The 24,049-nt window shown below is 39.3% G+C and overlaps 2 protein-coding genes across 8 annotated transcripts in view; one reads left to right on the forward strand and one right to left on the reverse strand.

The window, feature by feature from the left end:
• CSPP1 (centrosome and spindle pole associated protein 1) overlaps positions 1 to 9,640 on the forward strand; it is a 60,739-nt gene extending 51,099 nt beyond the window's left edge. For 6 of the 7 annotated variants that reach the window (XM_083873250.1, XM_083873249.1, XM_083873251.1 and 3 more), the window contains 4 exons: positions 890 to 953; positions 4,299 to 4,408; positions 4,567 to 4,717; positions 8,630 to 9,639. In XM_083873250.1, coding sequence (XP_083729376.1) covers positions 890 to 953; positions 4,299 to 4,408; positions 4,567 to 4,717; positions 8,630 to 8,844 — 540 coding nt within the window. In that variant the 3' untranslated portion in view covers positions 8,845 to 9,639. Of the gene's footprint in view, positions 1 to 889; positions 954 to 4,298; positions 4,409 to 4,566; positions 4,718 to 8,629 lie in introns of all 7 variants that reach the window. The other variant, XM_083873253.1, reaches the window with a different exon arrangement.
• Positions 9,641 to 12,134: 2,494 nt separating this feature from the next.
• Positions 12,135 to 24,049, reverse strand: part of ARFGEF1 (ARF guanine nucleotide exchange factor 1) — an 86,569-nt gene continuing 74,654 nt past the window's right edge. Inside the window, exons 31-39 of the mRNA XM_083859934.1 lie at positions 23,779 to 23,914; positions 23,552 to 23,690; positions 19,122 to 19,191; positions 17,407 to 17,536; positions 16,496 to 16,635; positions 15,967 to 16,135; positions 15,334 to 15,472; positions 14,309 to 14,426; positions 12,135 to 13,573 (exon numbers count right to left, since the gene is read on the reverse strand). Of these exons, the coding sequence (XP_083716060.1) occupies positions 13,409 to 13,573; positions 14,309 to 14,426; positions 15,334 to 15,472; positions 15,967 to 16,135; positions 16,496 to 16,635; positions 17,407 to 17,536; positions 19,122 to 19,191; positions 23,552 to 23,690; positions 23,779 to 23,914 (1,206 nt within the window). The 3' untranslated portion in view covers positions 12,135 to 13,408. The remainder of the gene's footprint in view (positions 13,574 to 14,308; positions 14,427 to 15,333; positions 15,473 to 15,966; positions 16,136 to 16,495; positions 16,636 to 17,406; positions 17,537 to 19,121; positions 19,192 to 23,551; positions 23,691 to 23,778; positions 23,915 to 24,049) is intronic.

Raw genomic sequence — 24,049 nt, forward strand, 5'->3', positions numbered from 1 at the left:
TTTCTGACTTGGTGAAAAGGGCAAAATAAAGTGCTATCAAATTAGAGTCCTGAACTAACCCAAAATACTGAATGACAGTTCAATTGTATTTCATGGTAATGTGAAACAATGAAAAACAGGAGACTCTGCAAAAGCAAAGATGTTAACCTTGTGGATAATGCTGTAACTAAATGCAGAAACAAAACAGTTTTTATTTTAAAAAATAATCACATTAATGTACTTTAATGCCTGAAATTATCATTCCGAGCAATGCTTTTCAGTAGAAGATTTGTTTTCTCTTGTTCTCTTTCCTCTGATAGTTTCCACTGCTTTGATTTTAGAGTGCTTTTCAACATAAATTATTCCTTAGTAGGATTTCTGTAACAAATAGTTACAATTATGAAGTGAACTATGAGTATTGGTCTTACGCTTGAGTGCTTGATATTATGATGTAGAAATTGTTATTTTAATGCTTTAATGTCAAAGATTGTATGTGGTGGGATAAGTTAAACATAAGGAATCATTCCTCATTTGATCAATACTTCATAGAAACCTGAAGTGCAAGGCTCACTTTGAGCACTGACTGTTGTGAACCTCGTGCGGAGTGACAAAGATCAATTTCTTGATGGAAATGTCTGTTACACAAATTACCACAACAGTTGCCATGTGTAGGCAATTTCAACAAATGGGATTTATATAAAAATGTAAAAAAAACAAACCCTAATGCTTAAACAGAAAATGACTTCTTTAAAAATGCATTGGGTTTTTAGAACCAGGGATAGAATATTAACACTGTAGAGCTGCTCTTCGCTTTGCAGAAGTTTGGCAATTAATTTACATTAATTATCATTTGGCCCCAGAAATGTATTGGAGCCTCTGAATTTCCATTTTTTCTGTTTTACTTTTGTAGTTCAGGAACGAATCTAATGACTTCCAGAAGAATTCACTGTTGGAATCAGACAGTGCTTTTATTGGTGAGTTTACATCTCCCCTTAACCGTGTTGTCAATGTACAGACATGTGGTTTAGTCTAATGCTGTGTCTCTAAAATTATTATTATTGTTTTAGAAGTTGCAGTGGTTGTAGCTATGGTGATTGGTTTTTGAAGTATTAGGAAGTTATGTCTCAAAATTAAAATGAGATTTATGAAATTTTACTGCAATAAATTTGTGTAGATGACACCTGAATTTAGTGATGCTGCTCAGTTGCCCTGTACCACCTTACACCTTTCATGAGAAAGCATCTTTCTCTGTTCTTCGTGCTTTGTCTGAGAGGTTGGTCTTGTCAAGGGGCTTTTTTTAACATCTTCCCAGCTTTGGATAAGGAAAAGCTAACATTTATTCAGGAAATGTGTTACAATGGTAGCATAGGCAATGCTTTTCTATTGTTCTGCTGCAAACAATATAATTTATTGGCAATCACAGCTTACAATTGCAATCTGTCCACAGTGAAATACAAAAGTCTTAGACAGTCAGCGATTCTTTTCATGGTTATTCTTTTGATTTACAAGCATGCTTGATTTTAAGTATGATTATATGGATATAAAACAACAATTCATTCTAAATTAGTCACTTTTCTGCTATTCACATATTATTTCATCTCACTTGCAACATCATACTTACAGACATTGTCACTTATTCATTATCTGAAGCAGAAGATTTTTAGTTTTCTAAAGATTTTTGTATAGACTGCCTCATGGCATGTCTCTATTCAGCCTTTATATGCATGGATGTAAAAGTTCTGTTTTATTTGCAGTTACTAGAAATAACAAGGCTAGAAAAACCCAACCAGCTCAGGCCTTTACATGTTATTTTCCATTAGCAGGCATTTCGGTATCTTGAAATTTCTTTCAGTCATCTATGGGAAATCATCTTGCAAGGTTTTTATTCTTTGCTATAGGGGAGATGCAGTAGAGTCCTGCAGGTACTTTTTAATGAAACAGTGTTTCTATAAAGTGATGATTATTATCTCTGGCTTTGGTTAAAAGCAGAATTTTTCATTTGAAATGTATTCAAGCCTATTCTATTACTGTGCAACTCCTGGGGTATAGAGTAGAACCTGGCATTGGGAAGAGCACAGGCTGGGTCTTTCAGCCTTGTTCAGTGCATTTGGTTCTCTCTGTAGTCTGCAAAACCCTTTTTTTTTTTTCAGGGTAGGGATTCTGGTGTATTGGTACAGCTCAGTGGGGAAAGGATGTCTCAGCAGAGTCCGGGCTGGGGCCAAACATCCCATCTCAGCCAGGCCAGGCTCATGGAGAGGAACACAAGATGCAGGCCAGACATGCAGGGCTCTTCCAGCTTTCAGTGACCTGGAGCTGATTGCATTTCATAAGTCTTGCTAAGCTGGGCCTTTCAAAGGTTGTCTTTCACAAGCTGGAATTAGCATTTTTAAATCCCTGTTCACCATCTGCACTATTGTGTGGATTAATATCCAGCCTGTGCCTTCTGTGAAATATGTCCTTTCATCTGCTCTGAGGCTGCCACCTCTGCAATGGGGTGCTCTTGGTTATTCAACACTTTCATAAGGTTCAGGATATCTATAGTCCTCTCATCCTTTCCCTTCTTCTTCACATCCAGCTGGTATTTGCAGTTTAGTGAGGTGTTAGAGTTAACCTAACATATTATTTATTCCCCTCCACCCCCTGTTTTCCCTTTTCCCTCCCAGATCATTTATGACTGATGAAAACCATGTTCTTCAAAAGTGAGCTGTATGCATTAACTAAAAATGTGTTATCCTTTGCATTATTTGTGTTTTATAAATAGTCACTAACATTTTGAATATGAATCTGGCAACTTCCATCCCTGAAATGAAAAATAAAATCTGTCATTCTCTGTGGGCTGTGAGTTATGCTGCTCACGTTGTCTGGGGGTCTTTTGTGAAATACAAGGAGTGTATTTTAACAGTGTTTGCCATTTCCTAAGAAGAGTGCAACACTACCCTCTGTTTTGGTTGAGTTTTTTTGACATGGGTTTTAAATCCAACTCAATTTTGACATCTATTATGTCAGCATTACCTATGAGTTTTTCTCCTAGGGTTCAGAAATTCGAGGCTGTTAGAAATAAAGTGGATTATTAGTCTCTTTTTTTCCTTTTTTTGCCTCACTGAAAACCCTAGAATCCATTAGTGTTAATGCAGTGATTTAAAAGCATCTCTCTGCAGCAGACTCTGAATGATAGATGCCTACAGGAACAGGTAGCATCTGATACTGATGATACACTAATGGTATAAATAAATTCTTAAGCTTGTCCTTTGTTGTGACAATTCCACATAGTTAAACCATTTTTTTATATTCCAGGTAATAGCACTATTTTGAATATAGTGAAGTTCAGCTGGTCTTGTAGCTGGAATTCTGATACATGAATTGTTAGCCTTACACCATTTTGAAATTATGCTTTGATTTTTTTACTTGAAACATTTGTGATAAGAGCATGAGTACCTTTGGTGAAACTGGGGAAGAGAAAAGATGGGAGGAGAATAAAAAATGTAATTTTAGGGGAAAGAAACAACTGACAGTATAAAAGAAGAAAAATATCTTTGTTATTCTGAACTTATTTGATATATTTTTCAAGCATAAATACTTCAATTTTCAACCAAAAGAACTGTTTAATTGTTGATTTGTTATGTTTAGAATTTACACACATTTATCTTTTAAATTTTTTCTTTATGTGATATACTGGACTAACCACTCTTCCAAAACTCTGCCTCAGGCAGGGGTTACTGGTCCCTGAGGAAAAAAACCCAAAGTACTTGTTTGAAACAGTTTGTGTTTTAAAGAGTTTCCAGAGTCAGCAAAAGAAGGGGAAATAGACAAGTGTGAAGCAGAGACATGACCTCAGGGTTCATGTATATTATAAAAATAGATTAAACTCCCCCCACCATAATGTGATACAAGTATGATCAAAAAGTGTAGTTATTTATTCTTGTATGAACAGATTCTAACATTGTATTAGGTATGAAAAGGCAGAGATATGACCAAGGATGTGTGATTAAGGCACAGATTTTGTGTTATCATATTCCATGTAACACTGTCAGTCCATGTAATGTTATTATATATTTCATGTAACGTATTTACAAATGTAATTTGTTACATGATAGTATCTTTTTATGACTGATTTTCCAAGTGTTCTCTCTTTCAAGTAGAGGTGCAGTGCTCATTTGAGTACTCATTTACTTTAAAGGTCTGGGTACAAACAAGATTTGTACTGAATACATTCCTGTGATGGAGTCAAGTACAATATATAGGCTTGTTTCAAAACACAAACAGTTTGGAGCACTCTGGTATTTTGATATCTTTGAAAATTATTTCACCTGTTTTTCCAGGTGCTAATGGAGAAATGTTTTCTGCCTTAGAAGAAGTGAATTTATTACCACAGCATCCATCTTCTGCAAGGGAGAGGAGACGACTAAAGCAGAGAGCTTTGGAGTGTGCTGTACGTACAAGAACTGACAGATGTGATGTCACACACTTCCTGTGCTTCCACAGTGACTCCATGTTATGGCTCCTGAGGGAGTACACATGGAGATATTTGCCCTTTTAAAAAGGATGCTGTTTAACTGAAGGATTTGTGCATTTTTGGTTTCCCTGCAGGAGGAGGTTCCAGCAGTGCAGACCCCGTTGCTGCAGCCTGACAGCTTCTCTTTGCACTCAAACTTCAGCCTCGACACTGAGCAGGTGAAAGGCAAGAATGAGGAACGACTGCACAAACTGACTGAGCTCCAGCAGAAATCTCCTTCCTTAGGTATGCTCCCTGTAGCAGAGATGATGTAGTGAGCACTAAGTAATTACAATAATTAAAGGAAAAAATAGTAATAGGCTTTGTGTAGTACAACAGTGTAGTACAACAGATCAAACACAGGAGTTATTTATAGAGCTCTGTAGCTGGTACAAGGGCTTCCCCAGCACACCTCCTCTAGACTAAGTTTAGAGGAGGAGAATAGAAAAAGATTCTCATATTCCTGTCTGATCAGCCACTCCTACTTGTCCTGTGAGCACCACTGCAGTGTGGGCAGCAGGATGGGGGTATCCAGCTGCACGGCTGAAATGGCAGTGGGAAGAAATAAAACACCCGGGTGATTGAATGAGGATGAGGTGCCTGTGTGAGTTTATTGGCATTCCTGGGAGTCAGATGTCTGTGGTCCAACCAGTATGAAGACATGCCAGAGAATTGTGTATGATGAAGTACTTCAGTTTCTAGTTAATGTGATTTTCTAGTGGTTTGTTAATATTAATGATCATTCAGTATTTTGAGTATGTGAATACTTGATACTGATACCTCTTTCACTGCACACACACTTGAATTCATTCCATGTTTCTTACATCAGGTGCTGGGAGTTGTCTTGGAACATCTCCAAATGCTGGCTGCCTGATCTAGATCCCTTTTGTGTATGAAGTACCAATCATGGCAACCATTAATGGCCTTTAATTTCTCACATAGATTGTGACCCAGTTCATACACTCTGTGCTAATGATTCTTTCATAGGAGTCTGAAATCTCCCTTTTTTTTTGGAGGTAGTTGCTACGCTGTCTAGGCAATTACAGTATCAGTCTCCTTTTTATAAACTTAATGAGAGTACAGATGCTGGCAGTATTTTTGATTCTGTTGCTATGGGTACTCTTACAAGCACTTCATCCTTTTTCTTTTAACCATCTCACTGTGGTTTTAAGTCACTAAAAAAATAAACCCTATTCATACTAATTTCCTTCTATAATCTAAATAAACTCTTTACTCATTTTACTCCACCCAGATATATATTTGCTATGTGAACTTTTACTTCCATATCTTTGTTATACTTCACCTCTTTTATAATTTCACCTCATATCGTATGCACATTTTTCATTTTGCTTGCCTTCTGTTTGTCACAGCCTCCTGAACTTCAGCCTTTAGATAAATATAAATTTGATATGTGTGTGTATATATATATTTTATATATATATATATATATATATATATATATATATATATATATATATATGTATATATGTCTGTATGTAGCTTGCTCTCTGGAGCACATGGGGAGCCATCACTCATCCTTAACATTTGTGCCTCTTGGAAAGGCAGCAGCAGATCCTCTTGCTCAGCTCTGGTTGTTCAGGCTGCACTGCTGCTTGCCCTCCTGTTCCCTCCTTGTGCTCAGGGATGTTACAGAAAAAATGAGTCAAGCCAAGTTTTTTTACTCCTTTTCCCTAACAGTCTGAAAGAACCCTTGTGGCATCTTCTTGCTTTCTGAGCAGCCAGGACTGCTGAGAGAAAACAAATCTTTCAAATATATAACTACAGAACTTGGTTTTCATCCCTTGAAGTGACCAGAGATGGCAATTCACAGGCTTTGATAAATTCTAAGAGCTGATCTGGTTCAATAGGGAGGCTCTGTTCTCAGCAGTTCACTTTCTCTTATGGGACTGATGTGGGAATCTTAAAGGCATCCTAGTATTGTTTGCTTAATTGGAAAATTAGAAAAGGAGTCAGGCCTTCTCCTTCATTTTCACCCATCCAAAAAAAAATCCCATCGTGTAGACTTCGTGAAGATTTGGGTGATGGAGTCTCTGCAAGCCAGAGATCTGTCAAGCAAGGTATGTGTGTTCCTAAGGGCATAAACAAGAGCAGGCTCAGGTGCAGAAGAGGAAATTCTCACAAATTTGGGCACACAAGATGTGGTGTTTTGCAGGAATCCAGATACCATTGAATTTCTAAACCGGGATTTCATGCTAAGGAAAAGCTTTCCTTCCCCTCAGCCTCCACATGCAAACTGAATTATCAAGAGTCTTCATATGTGTCCCAATTAAGGACAGTTATTTACGGAGTGTGCAAAGTGTTAAAATTCATGATGAAGTTCTGCAGTGCAGCTGATCTGCTGTGCTTTCTAAAAGCAGCACCAAGTGAGTCTGATCCAGTGATGTGCACTGTGATCTTGCCTCTGGCAGAACTGTTGATCTTGCCTCTGACATCTGCAAGATTTAAAGGCTTTGCTTTAAAGACAGAAGTAGTTAAGTGTGGGGAAATGCAGCCCTCTGGCTTAGACATTCACAGTTTGTCTGTCTATAAAAACCCCTTATTTTTATTGTTGCTAGATATCATCTCTTAAAGCAGCAAACAGAAAATTTATTTTCTTTAGGTATCACTTATCCTGCTGTGTGCTGTTAGTCCCTCTAAACCTCCATATGGAAAAACCTGTGGGTTCCAACCCATGGGAAAGTTCATCTGACCCAAGATTTAGGAGACAAAGAGGTTCACTCTGCCAGCTTTGAGCACAGGAGATGACAGGCCCTAGAGAGAGGGAGGTCTGCTCTCACTTCTAGTGTTGCAGGCAAGTTTTAACAAGACTGGGAACGCTTGGAGGATGATCAGATCACTGTCTGAATGATGTGACAGAACTAATGATTCGTGCCAAGCTCTCTTGGAACAAAAAGCATTTGGCATTTTGTTAGAGAACCTGCAATCCCACCTAAGAGACAAAGAGGAAAACTGAGCCCTTACTTTCAGTGTATGTGGAGTTGTGCAGTTCCTGTCCTTCCCTTCACCCACCTGCTGCTTCTCCAGCCCTTGGTTCTCACACCCATGCTTAGACCATCAACTTACAGTTTTTAATGAGAATCTTCAGAGAAGCTTTGGTTTAAATTCTCATTTTTAAAAAGTCACCATTTTTGCAGAATAAAACCCTAAAATTTGTAAAAATCATCCAAATACTTAAATTACGTGAGACTTACTAATTGCTTAGGTGAATTATATCATCACTAAAAAATACACAATTTTGTTTTGCTTGAATTAGGATATGTTTCTGCAAAAAATGTTTTTTCCTAATCCAGAGTTTTAAGCACTTTTCTGCCCATTTTAAACAGCAAGAAACCAGAACCTCCTCATTGATGTGACTCAGTTTAAGAGGAAGACATTGCAATTTTCAGTTGTTACAGGATAACGGGTTTGCAGAGTTTTTTTTGATCTATGTAAAATTTAAATGTTGCAAGGCCAAAAAATGGAAGAGCAAAGAGAAATGTATACATTTATATACCTTTATATAAAGTAAATTTTTATGCTGTTTGATAAGCTACAATAAGAACTATTTGTTTGAGCTATTAGGTGTATGTATAATTGCTGACAGAATGGAAATAAGTAATAGTAGAGTCCAGAGTGATAATGAGTCCAAGTTCAAAGACAAGGCAGTTCTCTTTTTGTTTGGTGGGGTTGATTTTGTAGCTGGAAGATCCCAACTTAGCCAGTTTCAGCATGACATTGCACTGAGGTTTTGAGTTGTGTTGAGCTGTGATGCACAGGCTCACTTTCATTTGCACTGTTAAACCAAGTTAAAACATCCTTCCTCAGTAAGAGACTGTCTATACAAGGTTCAGTCAGGCCACTGTAATTGAATGGCCTTATGTTTCTATGCATTTTTATGCACATATGCACTGACACATTGGACTTCTCCCTAAAGAGTAGCTTTTTGGAAAGCAAGAACCCTCTGCCGAGTCCACCCACGTTTGCCTATATCCTTATCCCCTTGCTGAGCTGCCGCTGGGGAGCTGTTGAGGCCCAGTTCCCCAGAACATGAGCAGAAATGTAAAAGCATAATTGCTGCAGTGATCGCAGCCAAGCCTGCCCAGTGTTGCAAAGAGCTTCTGTCCCATCTAACACGCTGTTGCTCTCCTCCTCTCCCAGGTGATGACATTTCCTTAGGGGACGTGGACGACCTTCTGAAGCGCGCCCAGTCCCACGCCAGCTCCACTGACACGGTGGCGACAGAGCCGTGGCTGCGGCCGGGAACATCGGCCACGCTCCGGAGGCTCCTGGCGGAGCAGCCCAGCCCCGCCAAACTCTCCCCGGACACCACGCTCCCCCTGGGCTGGCCCGGCCTCTCCACCGCGCACGGCTGACTCCGCCCGGGGAGCCGCCAGGGAATCCTGCAGGGAGACCTCTCCCGTGTACAGAGCGTGCAGCTGGGTGTGCAATTGAAATAGCAATAATAAAGGAGTAAACACTGCAGTGGAATGGAGATGGAGCACGGGGATGTTTCCTATTCCATGATATGGGAAATAGAAGAGCTTGGCAGCTTTTGCACTTTTTATACAACTTAAGTTTCAGCCTCAGAAACAGAGTGTGGTGTGTGTGAATTTAATATTAAATCAAAGATATTTTTTAGCTTTATAGTCAAACTCCAAAACTTTCTGGCATTAGAGTAGCCCAACAGCAGAAGGGCATTTGGTTTTTTCTCAAAGTGTGAGTAACTTAAGGACACTTGGTTTTCATACAGGATAAATGCTGTCCTGCATGAAAATGCAGCTAACACTTCCATGGGGAAAAAAACATAAATTACTATCAGCAATGTGTCTTACATTCCCTAACTTGTCATGTGCTGAAAATACAGATATTGTTGAATATATTTATGTTTCTGGTTGAAGAGTTAATAAAGTATTTTGTTACTAAAATTATTTTTGTTACAGAAACTGTGAAAGCAGACTGCAATTTTCTTAATTTAGCATTTGCTTCAGGTTTCATTTACTTGTGAACTGGTGTTAAGTCTAGCTCCAAAGAAATAAAAACACATGGAAAATCTGTTAAGAGCACAGAGCTTTAGCAAGGAGATGGAGCAAGATTTTAGGAGTTCAGTGAACCACACAACAACGGTGAAGCAGGGGTAATGCTGAAACTTTCTTCTTGGTTAGGAAATTCCCACTGAGGCCTAAACCTGATCAACAGAGAGGAAAAAAAGACCCTAATAAACCAATGATGAAAACAATAACATTTTACAAAGGTCTTTTATTTTTACTACAATGCCACCTTCAAGCTTTAAGACAGTTCCTTGATGACAGCAGGCAGTGTTTGCTGACAGCTGTACTTCAAAACTGTGTGGTGTTGAACTTCTTCATGGGCTTAGAATATTCCTTCCCAGACAGGATTTGCCAAATCAGGATGATTCTTACCCTGAATTTCTGGCTCAACAGTCATTTCATGTTCATTAGTGTGGGTATGACAGCACTGGGCACTCAGGCAGGGGCACTGGTGTAATCCCTGACCTGGGCTGGAGCAGATACCTCAGGCTGCATGGCTGGTTCAGCCTGGACTTCCAGAGACAGGGGAAATAACGTTGTGGAAATGCTCTGTAATAGCACACTTACCTCTCATGCCAAAGCCCACCTTATGCCTTTTATACTTTGTCACCTGCCCCGATGGCTCTCTCCACTTGCCTCACAAGTTGAACTTTGAGACACATTCACTGCAGGCTAGATGCAGAATTTCTCTTCTTCCTCATCTAATTGCCTACAGAGTTTAATTATTCCTCTGATTTTAATCAGGGTTTTTCCCCTGAGAGAAGCATGAAGTGTTCCCCTACAAAGCCACCCTCATTTCACTGCAGTAAATTTCGTAAATGCCACAGACTATCAGAAGTTGTCATTCCTTTCCTCCAATTGAAGGCCAGGATGTGGCACAACCCATCTTTCATTTACTTTCTTCACCTGTGCTGTGGCCTGAAACCACTGAAATTATTTTAACCTCACAGATCAGCAGCCCTTAGCACCATGAATTCCACTCTTCCCTGCAGCTGCCCTCCCTTGGGCACTCAGGGTGCTGCTCAGGACACTGCAAGTCCTTTGCATCTTCCCGTTCCAGATCTTTCTTCAGCTTTCTCTGCCTCTCCCAAGTTCAACTTTTGGCAGGGCCCTTCTGCCTCCCTAACTTTTTATCATGACAGCCTTACCTGCAAAACAAATGTACCTGCAGTCCCAGCCTTGATGGATATTGAGATGACTAAAAGAGAACCTATTCTCTGCCCCTGACCCCAGATTTTGGATAATTACCACAAACGTGAGTGTTCAGAGAGCTGCAAGTTGAACACCCAGAGTGCACCTGGTGCTGCTCTGGCATTGCAAGAATTAAAGAGAGGCACAGAAGAGCTACAATGACACCAAAGTTCAGCTCCCAATGAACCAAAATTAAACAGCTGTTGGGCCTTTTCCATAGAAGTAAAAAATAAGGCATGAGAAAGCCAGGCTGTAAAAGAAAAATGTCATTACTTTAGAGGAGTACACAACAAAACAATGAAGCAAAACCAGAAAGAGCCTCACAACCTTGCCCAAGTTTTTAGGTAATTCATTGTACTCACTGTTTTATCTTGAACACAGATGATTAGAAAGCAATTGGGCACAAACACAAGGAACAGTGGCTGTTTAAATAGTGCTCAGGGCAGCAGGAACACGCTGGTAATGGTCTCAGAATGGGGTGGGGGTTTAGAGCCATGGGGGACAGTATGACAATGAATAGGGATAGGACACATTACACTCACTCTAAAAATTATTACTGATCACCGTCAAACAAAGAAAGACATCAGGTCTGGCCTAGCACAGCGGCTTACGTTTAAACACAGCACAACAAACTGAACAAGTAAAATACAGCCCAAGAGGAAAGGCTACAATTAATTTAAACAACCTCAATTCTACCCCTTCTGACTCTGGTAATCGCTATTTGGTTTTGCTCCACCCCAATTAACTTTGTGAGCAAACTCTGAATCACGGGTCACAGCATTTTAATTCCCTTTTCTGGATTTTCCAATAGCTATTTCACTGAACTGCTTACACTTATTTCTGGAGCCTGCTGTGCATGTCTGTGGCAGACTCATTGCCCGGAAAGAGAGAGGAGGCTCCCTCACAACACCTTCTTGCTCTTCACACTGCTCTCCTGTGCCAGTCAGGAGTTTGTGGGAACACACTGGAGAATAATCCAATTCCACTCTTACTAACAAAATCAAAGACACTGACAAGGCTGAGCTGGATGATATATTCCAAGTCAGCAGAACTGCAATCCCAGCCCTTCCTTTCTCCCTTTTCTCCACCAGCTGTTTGGTGGTTTTTATTTTAATCCCCAGAGAGCAAAGGGCAGGACTTGAGCTCCATCTGTGCAACACTACAGGGTCCATCTGAGCAGTTCATGTAGTGCCTTTATTCTCCTCCAGCCCTGCCCATCTTTTGCTTAATCTACCACTCTAAATTTACCACTCAAATCTAATATTTGTCTCTAACAGTGAGAAGAGGCATCCCAGTCAACCAGAGGGCACCCAGTTTTCTGCTCCTGGGGTCTGGGGTTTGCTTCTTTGAAACAAAAGCATGAGAGGCAAAGCAAACTGTAAAACAAGTAGCTGTGGATTAGACTGGTTTTGATTGCACTGATGAAAGAGTTCAAAAACTTTATTGACCTATAACCTGATTAGAATATGCCAGATGAGAACCAAATATTGTACAGAAAGTTGTACAGAATTTTTTTTACATAGAAAACTTTACATATCTGTACCATATACATTTTGTCCATCTGAAAAAAATTTCTACATCCATTGTAATACAGAATGCTTGACAATCTCGTCTGTTAACCATCAGAGCACAATTCACAGTATGAATACATTTCCAATAAATTTAACCATCCCCGAACCATGCCAGATTTGTTACTTGAATATATCCAACATTAAATTCTGTACATAAGAGTGAAATCTACATCAAACAAAAAACATCTGACAGCAGACACAACCTAGACTTGTTTGCAGTGATTCAAGTTCCAGTCCTTGAAGGATCATCATTTCAATGGCTCGTTATATTTAAAAGCCCTAAAACAAGTATATTACAGGTAGTTATGTCAGTTGTGATATTTCTACCGCTGTTCTTGACAAAAAGTCGGCAACAGTAACTTCTGGGCTACAATGAAACAAAACAAAACAAAAATAACAAGGAGAAAAAAAAAAAAAGGAAAAAAAAATCACAACCCAAAAAAGAAACCCAAACTTCTAGTGCATTTGGTAAACAAGGAAGAGTTATGGGCTTTCAACAGATCAGTAATACAGAAATAAAATAATTCGGGAAGAACTGTATAGTGTTAAGGAGTTTATATTACAGACCTGCATCTCTGTACATTTTCACAGAAGGGTGATTACCAATGTCTCAGACAGCCTGAGTGTGCAAAAATCTTAGAATAGTTGCTAAATATTTTTTTCCATGAACAATAATCTCCATTTTCTTTTCACTATAAACATTTTATCCTTCAAAATACAGCTCTCCTGAGTTGTACTTCTCGCAGAAGCTCAAACCTTTACATATATATGTTTCTTTGGGTACATTTTACTTTCACACCCGCCATAAACATCTGTTGCTATGCTGCTGCCTAGGACAGTAAAGGACACTGCAGCCCGTGCTGACAAGGGGACTGTGCTATAAACTGGCTCTGTGCTCAGCACCAGCCAGGCAAGAGAAACCGATGAGAGAGAATCCGCCAGGAAAGAGAGGGACTGGAGTGTTGCAAGCCTTAATTACAGTTGGAAGCGTCTGTACCGTTAACCCTTGGATACACATTGCCAGAGAAAGAAATCATTTATATGGAGATCCAGACAGAGTGGCCCAGCTACCTGGTCCTTTTATTTAGCTGAGGAATATAAACTTTGAAACAGAGTGTCACTATCTGCTAATGCTTGCTTATTCCAACCTCTTGTTCTGGTGGTTGGGATATTTGGAAAACCACACCAATCCGCAGGAAAAACCTTCGCAAAACAGCTCGAAGCTCAGGGATAAGGTCAAACTGCATGATTTCACACAACAAAGGATAGTAGAACGAGGCATGGGCCTTGAACTGAGGAGAAAACAAACAAGAAATGACTATTATACATTGCTACACCTCAGGATGCAAACTGCAAAACAAGAATTTTAAATACTCTCCCAAATGAGGGTGAGAAACCCACAAAGTGACAAGCAGAAACACCTTTACAGCTGAAATTAGCAGTGCTAGAATAAGGCTAGGTGTGATGTACTCTGACAGATGCTCACCAGCTACACAAAGCTCCTTACTAATGCTTATTCTCCAAGAGGAAATTGTTTTCTATTATGAGTTTTTTCTTGCAGTTGGCCTTTTTTACTGAATTACTTCAGTCAAGTTTTCTTAGAAACAGAGGAAGATTAAACAGGGATTTATTTACTGCAGAATTGCTTTGGAGAAGGTGAAGGTGTACATGTACCTGCAGCACTGGCAGTGGAAACAAGAATTAATTCTTTGAATAAAATATCATCATTAATTGTCTTCCTCAGCAGGAGAGGGGTAAAAACAATTTAACACACATTTCTAAAGGATTCCAGCATCTTTAAACTTCTCTGACACGTTTTATTTTATCACTCACTGCACCTTCACACTGAATTATTAGTGTCAGTATCTGTCAAGTGCAGTTTGAATGTACATTCCCTCAACACAAGAGTGTCTACAGAGCAACAGGAGCTTTTGAAGTCAAGTCTGTAACTGTGTGTGAGGTACCAGTCTGGAACTACTTCTTACCTGTACACATCATCTGAAACATTATTCCAAACAGTTACTTACCCTTTCATCGCTTATCTTCAGGACTTTAGTCAAAAATAAGAGTAAAAGGTTAGTCCAGGCTTCCCGATGACTTTCTGATGTAAGAGTGAGGAAATAGCTCAGAGCCTCGCTGCAGACACTGGAGACAAAAGACACAAAAAAATAACTCACATTTCCTTTCAAGCTCTGCTGCAGAGAGAGTGCTTTGGCTTTGCAACTTCTGGCAGTGTAGAGCCCTAGTGCAGAACAGCACTGATTTATGAAAGCTGCTCTAAGCCTGGTGATCAGCAGAAAGCAGCGACTTTGTTCAACTCAAACCCAAACTCCTTGGACTTCAGTAATAAATAAGCTGACAAAATGTGATTATGCTGCTTGTGCATGTATTTGAAACTTACCAAGTGCTCTTTGGCAGGTATGTGACAAAATACTATGCGGACTTTAGGAACATCTCATGTTGATGTAACCATGCAGTTTTCAGCTCTGCTTCCTAGTCTGTGAACCTTAAAGTCTTAGCCTTAAGTGTTGCTGTTGAGGTTGAAAGCCCTCCCTTATTCCAACAGTTACTTGAAAACTTTTTAAACAAAAAAACATTCAGATTGATAATCGAAGAGCCAAAGGCCTCTGTTTGATCACAAGGCTGCTTAAGCCCTGTGTCCATTTCTGAAAATGAGAACAAACAGTGCCAGTTCCCTAAAAAAACTGAGGTTAGTGAAAGAACAAACAGGGTTTAGGTGATAGTTGTTTTCCTTTTTAAAGATGAGCTATAGTAAGTCCCCACCTACCCACATGATACAAAAAAAAAGGTGACAAAATCTTTGTCCTCCCTGCAAAATATGTAATGAGAACAAAAAGGAGAGACAGCATCAGTAGCTGGAGGCACAGCACTGCCCACAGAACATAAAACTCTTAATATTAGCTGTGACCATCACACACGTGCTGGCTCTACAAGTTTACTGCAAACAGAGGAAGTCTATCCTTTTAAATAACCCATTGCCTTGCTTAAACACCAGAAATACCATGAGCAGGTTCAGCTCCATGAGCCTTACTTGAGCAGTCTCTGCTGGACCTCCTCCCAGGCGCTGGTGCGGCTCTCGTCCATGTACATGCGGAACAGGATGCGCAGCCCGCAGGCCAAGCTGCTCGTCTCCTGCTTCAGCAGGTTGGGCTTTGACTTGCCTTTGAAACCTACAGGAATTCCAAGCAGCCATTTAGATTTTTGGTTCAGCTGACATTCTTTCTTACACTTCTCTTTCTAAGCATCTTCTGCACACAGATAGAAGAACCACCTCAGATTATTAATTTGTCATAATATTCAGTACAGTGGAGCACCGTTAAAAATTAACCTATTTATATGTGTCACAATTGTGTTTGGCACCCATTTTTACTATCAGCTTCCTGATATTAAGTGGCCGTGAAACCTGTGTTTGTGCCTGCAGCTTTCAAGCATGGGACTCATACCTACAGCCAAGACTCAGCTTGGCAGCTGTACCTCAGTGAAACCTTAAATTTTAGGAAACCAGAAATATCTGCGCCTCCACAGATTAGGTCTCCTCCCTTTAGGAATTGTACAATTATAGAGCTAAAGCCTCAACTTTTACATTTGGCATCAAAGTACTTCTGACCTATTTTTGGGTCAATTCACAGTGTCACAAAGTGTTTCTCCAAGGGGACTGACTCACCTGCTTTCCAGAGAGCAGTTCGTTGTTCATTGTTTGAATTAAACGCTTTAGCAAATCTGTGAGATTCCAGCAGACAATCAAGAAGTTTGAAAAGCTGCTGTGATGTTAGGAAACGATACATTCCTTGATCCTGTGTATCCACATGGACATCAAAGTCTACTGAATCTCTCTATTAAAAAAGGGGAAAAGGAAAAAAAAAAAGATTTGAAGAATTCAAAACTGTCTTCAGCAAGCTCCTGTGATAACTCAATCCTACCCTGTCCACATCTGTACTTGTACTTAAACTTAACACTGTATTAAAGGCTGTATCCATATCACAGTTACACAAATCCCTTGGAACAATACATGTTTAAATCTCCACAGTGCTGCCCTGACACAACAAATGCAACTTAAGGGAAACTGTAAAAGATCACAACAGTCCAATGGAAATTCTCAAACACATGTAAAAATTGTAAATTAGCAGATGCTACAGGAGTTCAAGAAACTTTATCTTAAAACCTTTGTAGTAAAACCTATTAGCTCCACTTACTTGTGCTGCTGCTAGATTTTCTGCATCCTCTTTTTTGCTAGTTGCTGGGAAGAACACAATGTTGTCGATCGTCTGAATGAGTTCCAGCTGTACAACACACTTGATCAAAAGAGCAGCAAATAACTTCTGTTCTGGAAATTCTTTAAAGGAAAGAATATTACTTATTAACTAGAGAACTTTTTTAAAGCTGTTTTGAGGTCAAGCTGAAGAACAGCTTAACTTCAAGCACATGTGTAAACCAAACCTGGAACCCACCTGTTGGAATTACTAACACCAGGACAAATCACCATGTTACCAACTGTTTCCTGAAGTCTGTGATACATTGGATCAACCTGGTTCAATGCTACCTAAAAATCACCAAAATGAGTGACTTCAGCGCCGTAGCAAGAGCCAGGGGCTGTTCCCAGCCAGGATGCTTAGCACAGCATTGGCATTGCTTGTTTGCAGCTGTGGCAAGTACTGATGTAATACGTGACCATTTTAAGCAACAACACGTAACTGCACAAGGATCTTAAATAAGGGTTTGATACACTCTTCAAATCACAGACAGAATTCTTTTTCTTTCTTTTTTTACTGCTTCTGTTGCATTTTGCATTGAAAAATCTCTGCTCCTAAGAAAAGAAATCTCACACAGTGTTGTAAGGAGACTACTATTTTTAATATTTTGCTTTGGGTAAAAAGGCTAGAAGCTCGCAAGTTGAACCCTTGAGACTTTTAAAACACAGGCCAAAAATGTGGACTCACAGGAGTCCAAGAGAACTCTGTCACACTACAAGGAGACAAAAATTTAAACGTGATTTCTTCACATCACGTTTCTGAAGTCATAGCTGAGGCTGTAACTAATGTATCAAACATCTGCTCCATACTACTCTTAAGAGCTACCAAATGCCAAAGCACTGCAGAGCACGCACTTGCTGCTGGCCTGGCTTTACTCGTTTCTTCAGCTACCGTGCTCCCTGTGCTGGGTTGATACGGGCGTCCATCTGAAGGTCGAGGCTGGATGGAATCATGGATATCTACTGACTTCTGGGAGATTGTATCCTGAAAAGAAAGAAAAAAGAAATTAAGTAATTAACTTACAGAAAACTTCTGGTAATTGGTAATCGTGCTGGGCTCTCCAGAGCTCATGACATTTGCTGTTTTGACACTGCACTTTCATTGACTTCAGTCATACCTGCTATGAGCATACATGAAAGATGTACCAGAAAGATGAGCTACTAAGAAACAACTGAAAATTTAGCAAGTAACAAATACTTAAGTACACAGAAAAGGCAGTGAGCGGCATTTTTCAGACAGCAAGTCATTTTTCAGGTTTTTGTATCCCCTCCAAGCATTTCTTCTGTCACCCAAGAGTTACTATGGCTTTTACCACATCAAGAGTAGGAGGTATGCTGCCAGGTTCTCGTAAAGAACACCTCAGCTTCTCATATTAGTAGACCAAGGTTTTCATCTCTATTAAATAAAAATATATATTTTTAATAGGTATCATGTCTAAGATGGCAAAGCACTCCATCATTTTGAGCAACTTAAATAAAAATGAGATGAAAAGATTCTATCCTACTAAATGAGACAGCCGAAGTATTTTTCCTTTAGTATCATTTATTATACAAGTTCTGTTAATTCTGAAGTTGCAGAATATCTTTTTACACTGAAGACAAAAATAATTTTTAAAAACATTCACATTAAACTATTTCAAAGGGAAAAGATCTTTCAATTTATTCAAGACTAAGACATTTATTTGCCATTTATGCATGCTATTAGATTTGACATAAATGGATCAAAAATATAGCCAATACGTTTAGATCAAACCACTGTAAATGAGTCATGGCACACCATGAAGGTATAATATCCATATAATGAGAACAGGCCTTCACATTTACTCTGTTTAAACTGAATTATGTTAACACTTCATAAAGATAAATGGACGGAGTCAGTGTCTCTTAGTAAAGCTCATTTGGGACCATTATCCTTCAGCAACTAGTATCAAGTGCTTCATTAATCTATAAAAAACTTTGTGCAGCAATCTTGTGAGAATGTCCAAAAGCTGAACTAATTCTCATCAGCAGCAAAGCAGCTACAGGGCTGTCACTTCCAGGCAAATCCAGACTTCACATCAGTTTATTCAATCAGTGCTAAGAAATCTGATGGTTATATGATTTTTCTACTTCAAATAGATATTTAAGATCTTATTAGAAGAGAAAATTTGGAGGCAAAAAAAAGAAAAAGTCAATCTAACTGTCGATCTATCCCTCTTCAGCAGTTTCTCTTCTTGCCAATACATCAAAATGAAAGAAAAGCATGATCCAAGCCACACAACAATTCAAAGCCCAAATACAGTATTAGAGAAACCTGCCAGACACAGGACATTACCTGAAACAAAGACAGGTAACTACCTACAGCCAATTCCTGGAAGTCAACTTTGCTGCAAACAAATACATACTTCTTTATCACTTAATTCCTTGCCATTTTTAAACATTAAATAGCACTTGAGCTGGAAAAAAAATTCACGTAAATCAAAACTGAAAAATATATTTAAACCAAGTATATTTTTCACCTATTCTACATCACAACACATTTGCACTGAGCTCTTGCAATCTTAAATGATTGTTTTATTTCAGCAGCTTACCAGTTTTTCTTTTGCATCAGAGGGAGAGCCAGAGCAGAACTCTCCACCGACTGGTCGCCAAGTCAGCAGCCTTGAAAACACAAAACCAGTCCCAAATTTATTAAGTTTCAAATATCAATCAGAACAAACACTCTTACAAGTCCCCTTCAACATGGTGTGGGTTTTTTGCATTAATTTCAATTCTAAGCGCACTTTACTCTTTCACACATGTTTAAAAGTGTAAGTACTGTGTTTCCTGAACTTCAGTATTTCTGCCAACTACGCTGGATAGACAAGTGGACTATATGGAGGTGGATTGGTTTTTCTCAGAAATACTGGATTTGTCTTAAGGCAGTGTTTTAGTACCATTAGTGAGCCTCTTCTCACACAGTGCCTTAAGCTTGACCTAGAATAAAGAATGAATCTACTCCAGAACAAATCACATGAACACTTCGAGATGTTTTGCATTCCCTGTCTGGGGTGTATTCCAGGATTACATTTCTATTTCCACTTAAAAATTCACCACTTCAACTCAGGATTCATTGCTGTTATGAGGTATCAAATCACTGACAATGCTTCTGATTTCTTCCCTGCTGATTTCCTATAGGACACTGCTGCCTTGAGGATCTTAACCTTACCACTAAAAAATTTCTACAGTAATTGAAACTTACTGAGACTGTCTGTGCCTGCCAAGAATTGAGGGAAATTGGATTAGACAACATAAGTTGTCCCATCATTTCTTGTTCTATCCAATCTACTGCTGCAAAGTAAGTTACTTGTCACTGTCATGGTCTCAAAGTCTTTAGTCTCAACCTGTGTGAGGTAACACATATTGGACATTTGTGTCTGCACTTCCTAAGGGAGAGCTTTCCCCACCAAGTTAAGAATCCTAAATGAATCTACCATTGATCTCCAGAAAATTGAATACTGGATAACTAAAAAGACAAATTTGAGATAAGAATAGATAAGATCTTGAGGCATGTAATAAATCAACAAATAAAGTGGAACAGAGAACTGAATTGATTCTTGAAAGCTGCAAGCATTGGGAAATCGAAGCATTGGGAAAATGAGCCATTATGAGCTGGTAGAGGCCAGACCATCCTAATTTGGACAATGAACCAATTCTAACTCCTGAATTTTTTGAAGACAAGAGGGCACTCACACTGGATTTCTCAGCACCAGAAAGCCATGACTTGGTCTCATGAAGCTTCAGAGAATTTAAATTAACAAAAAATATAAACAGAGGAGAAATTAAACTAAAAGAAAAATTAAAGAAACTATTAAAATAAGCAAAAATCGATGGGCTAGATGAGCAAGCAGTGAGGGGGACTGAAAACAGACTGAACAGCCAAGCCAAGAGGATGGTGATCAGGTGCACAGAGTTCAGCTGGAGGCCAGTGGGAGACCCCAGGAGTCAATACTGGGTCCAGTCTGTCCATCTTAATGATCTGGGTGATGGGGCAGAGAAGACTCTCAGGAAGCTGGATGACACAGAGGTAGGAGGAGTGGCTGATACACCAGAGGGTCATGCTGCTATCCAGAGGGACCTCCACAGGATGGAGAATTGGGCTGATGGGAACCTTGTGCCATTCAAGGAGGGAAGAACAACGCTCTTCACCTGGGGAGGAACAAGCCCACGCCCCAAGACGAGCTGAGCGCAGCCTGGCCCATGGATATGGCCCTGGGGATCCTCGTGGACACCAGGCTGGATGTAAGTGAGCAGAGTGCCCTTGCTGCACAGAAAGCAAATGCTATCCTGGGCTGTGTGAGGAGAGCTGCCAGCAGGTGGGAAGGGGACCCTGCCCCTCTGCTGATCATGGTGGCCAGTCCTGGGCTCCCCAGTTTGAGAGACATGGACTTACTGGAGAAAGTTCAGCAAAAAGACACAAAGGTGAGGAACTAGAGCATCTCTCCTATAAGGAGAGTCTGAGACAACAGGGACTGTCCAGCCTGGAGAAGAAAAGGCTCAGGACATCTCATCAACACAATATCTATAAATATCTGAAATGTGGGGGCAATGCAGAGCCAGGCTTTTTCCAGGGACTCACAATGCCAAGAACAAAAGTAATGGCACAAACACAGGAGGTTCCTCACGAGCATTAGGAAACACTTTTTCACTGTGAGGGTGACCAAGCACAAGGCCAAGGTTGCCCAGAAAGGCTGTGGCACTTCCCTCCTTGGAGATATCTGAAAGCCAGGACACGGTCCTGGGAAAAGTGCTCTGGGTGCCCATGTCTAAGCACAGGGGTGGGATCACAAGACCTCCAGAGTCCTTTCCAACTTTAGCCATCCTGTGTCATTCTGTATTGGTATCTTCAGCTATTAACACCTCAGTGATCTGCAGAAGCTTGGCAGCAGTATGGCTTGTGGTTTTCTAGTAACTGATCCTTGCAGAAACTGGTAGCTGAGTAAATATTATAGTACATTTTCCAAACAAGGAAATATGATCCACTCTTTGCAAAAAAGTAACTTGCCAAGAACCAGCAGAGGCTGATACTGCAACTGAAAACTCACACAGCCAATGTTGCAGCTCTTAAATTACAGAAGCTGCACACACCTGGAAGATGTTTCATATGAATGCTAAAAAAGAATAGATGTAACCCTATCTGTTCAGACTAATAAGCAGCTCTGCCAGAAGATACTTTACACTCTGGAGATTCATAGCCTCTGACTATTTGAAGACAATTGGCAATAAAGCACTTGCCCATAAAGTTTTCATATATACCACTGTGTGATTTGTCTGTCTTCATTTCAACATTAACAACTGTGTTACTTCCAGGCATGGAAAAACAAAGGTAAAAAGATCATTTGCCTTCTCTAAGCACTGAGGCAGCCACCACAACAAGCTGAGTATTAAAACTGCACTTTCAAAAAAGAAAATATTAAGAAACTAAGGATGGGAGGGCAGGAATAGCTCCATTGAAGAAAAAAAACCCCAACCAATCAAACAAAAAAAAAAAAAAAAAAAAGGGGGGGGCTAATAGAGGCACTAAGAAATAAAAATACGAAAGTCAGCCAAACCAGAAGTTTCAGAAAAAGAACTAGATCCCATAAAAATAGAGGAAAAAACAAGTATTCTCCTAGGACTCAGAAAGAGAAGAAAAAAAATGAGTGCCCTCACATAAAATCCAAGACTACAGAAGTTGGGAACCACTCCCAGACATTTAAGAAGGAATAATATAATGAAGTTCTCAAAAGACGGTATAGAAAGATTAAAAGAGAAAGAAAGAGAAAGTTGAAGGAGTCAGATACTCTCCTAAGAAAAATAACCCATTTGAGAAGCAGAAAGGCCTCAACATCAAAGTGAATAATCCACTTATTTCAAATTAAATATAACTACAGGCAATGGGAATATTTTGAGTACCTAAATATCAAGATATCTAAAATGCTGCTCTAGAAAGGTTTCTAATAACCAACTATAAGAATACCTAGAAATTTAAGTTTTGATCATATGCTGAAACCAAAGCAAATGTTCTGCTAGTGAACACTAACTTCAAAATCTTTCCAAGTACAAGCCACACTAAATTAGAGTTAATTCAGCTGAACTTTTACATGCAGAGATTTGGGTTCAAATTTTATTTCTGGCAGTTACTGAAATGCAGAAGTATCGTGCTAGCTCCCATATATTTCAGCTTTATTTTATAATTATTTTTGATTGAATTCATTTATACCTACTTACATAAAAAAACAGGTGAGGTAGTGACAGATTTTATCTTCTAATGGATGAATGAAGCTCTCTTACAGTGCTATCTGATATACAACTCTAAAATTAAGGAAAGACTGACATGCAGAAGGTTCCTTTTGCTTCAGTTTTCTTCAGGCCTGAAGTAGGTCCCAGAAGCAAACAATATGAACTGGATGACACATAGCACTTGGAATGGTACAGCCTTACTCCAAGAAGCCTCATACAGAGTTATTATATGAATAGAAGGAGTTACCAAATAACCAAGGTAATTTCCACAAAAATATTAAGATTCATATAAGCATATGATGGAAATAACCATGAACCACACAGACTTAAATCTGTAAGACTGCTGCAGTATTTTAGTATTTCATGGAAAAGGCTCCACATGTAATTACAAACAGCAAAGTCAGGATCTTCTATTACAATGAAGAAAATAACAACAACAAAAAAAATCAGATAGTACTCCTCCAAAATTCCAAAACTTTAAAACTGATTCATGCAACATTCTGAGGGCTGCCGTGTTGGGTTTGTTTTTTTTTTTTTGCTTATCTCCTATACAGTATTTTAGTTTTTAACATTTTATCATGAACAATAGAGAAGAATACCTACAGCTCATGTATAATCACTTCACAAGTAAGTCTGTATCTCTTTAGTCCACACTTAACAGCTTTTTTTCACCCCACCTATGAGATATCTAAGAGTTTGAAATGGGTAAATCATCTAGTTAAACTATTTTACAAAGTATAAATATTAACAGTTGTCTTACGCATGAGGGATTGTAGTTTTGAAAATATCCAGCATGCAAGTGCAAGTTTTATCCCAGATTTCTAGGGTAAACTTTTCACCATTAAGGATGACAACATTCTCCAAACAGTTTGTACCAGATCGTGCCAGTTGTTCATTGTCTGTAAGAGACAAACAGTGCATTTGTTTATTCACATTCAACAGAGTAAAATGTTAACATTGCTTTAATATACTTTGTACAGTTCCTACCTTGCTGCACACACCAGTACAGCTGTGCAAATATATCATCCAAAAGAACATCACTAAGTACTTCTAAATACTGTGTAAATACATCACATATTGCATAAAGTGCATGGTTACAGGTAGTTGTCATCCATTCAGCTTTCTAGGAGTCAAAAAAAAGAAGAGTTACAACCTTAAGGTGAAACTTCTGTATACACATATAGATGAACATTTGTATTTACTCAGTTTGCTTTACAGTGACATGAAATTTATTTCTGTATCTCAAAACCTCAAAATT

The sequence above is a fragment of the Zosterops lateralis genome (assembly GCF_965231275.1).
Source record: "Zosterops lateralis genome assembly, chromosome: 1".
Taxonomy (NCBI): Eukaryota; Metazoa; Chordata; class Aves; order Passeriformes; family Zosteropidae; genus Zosterops; species Zosterops lateralis.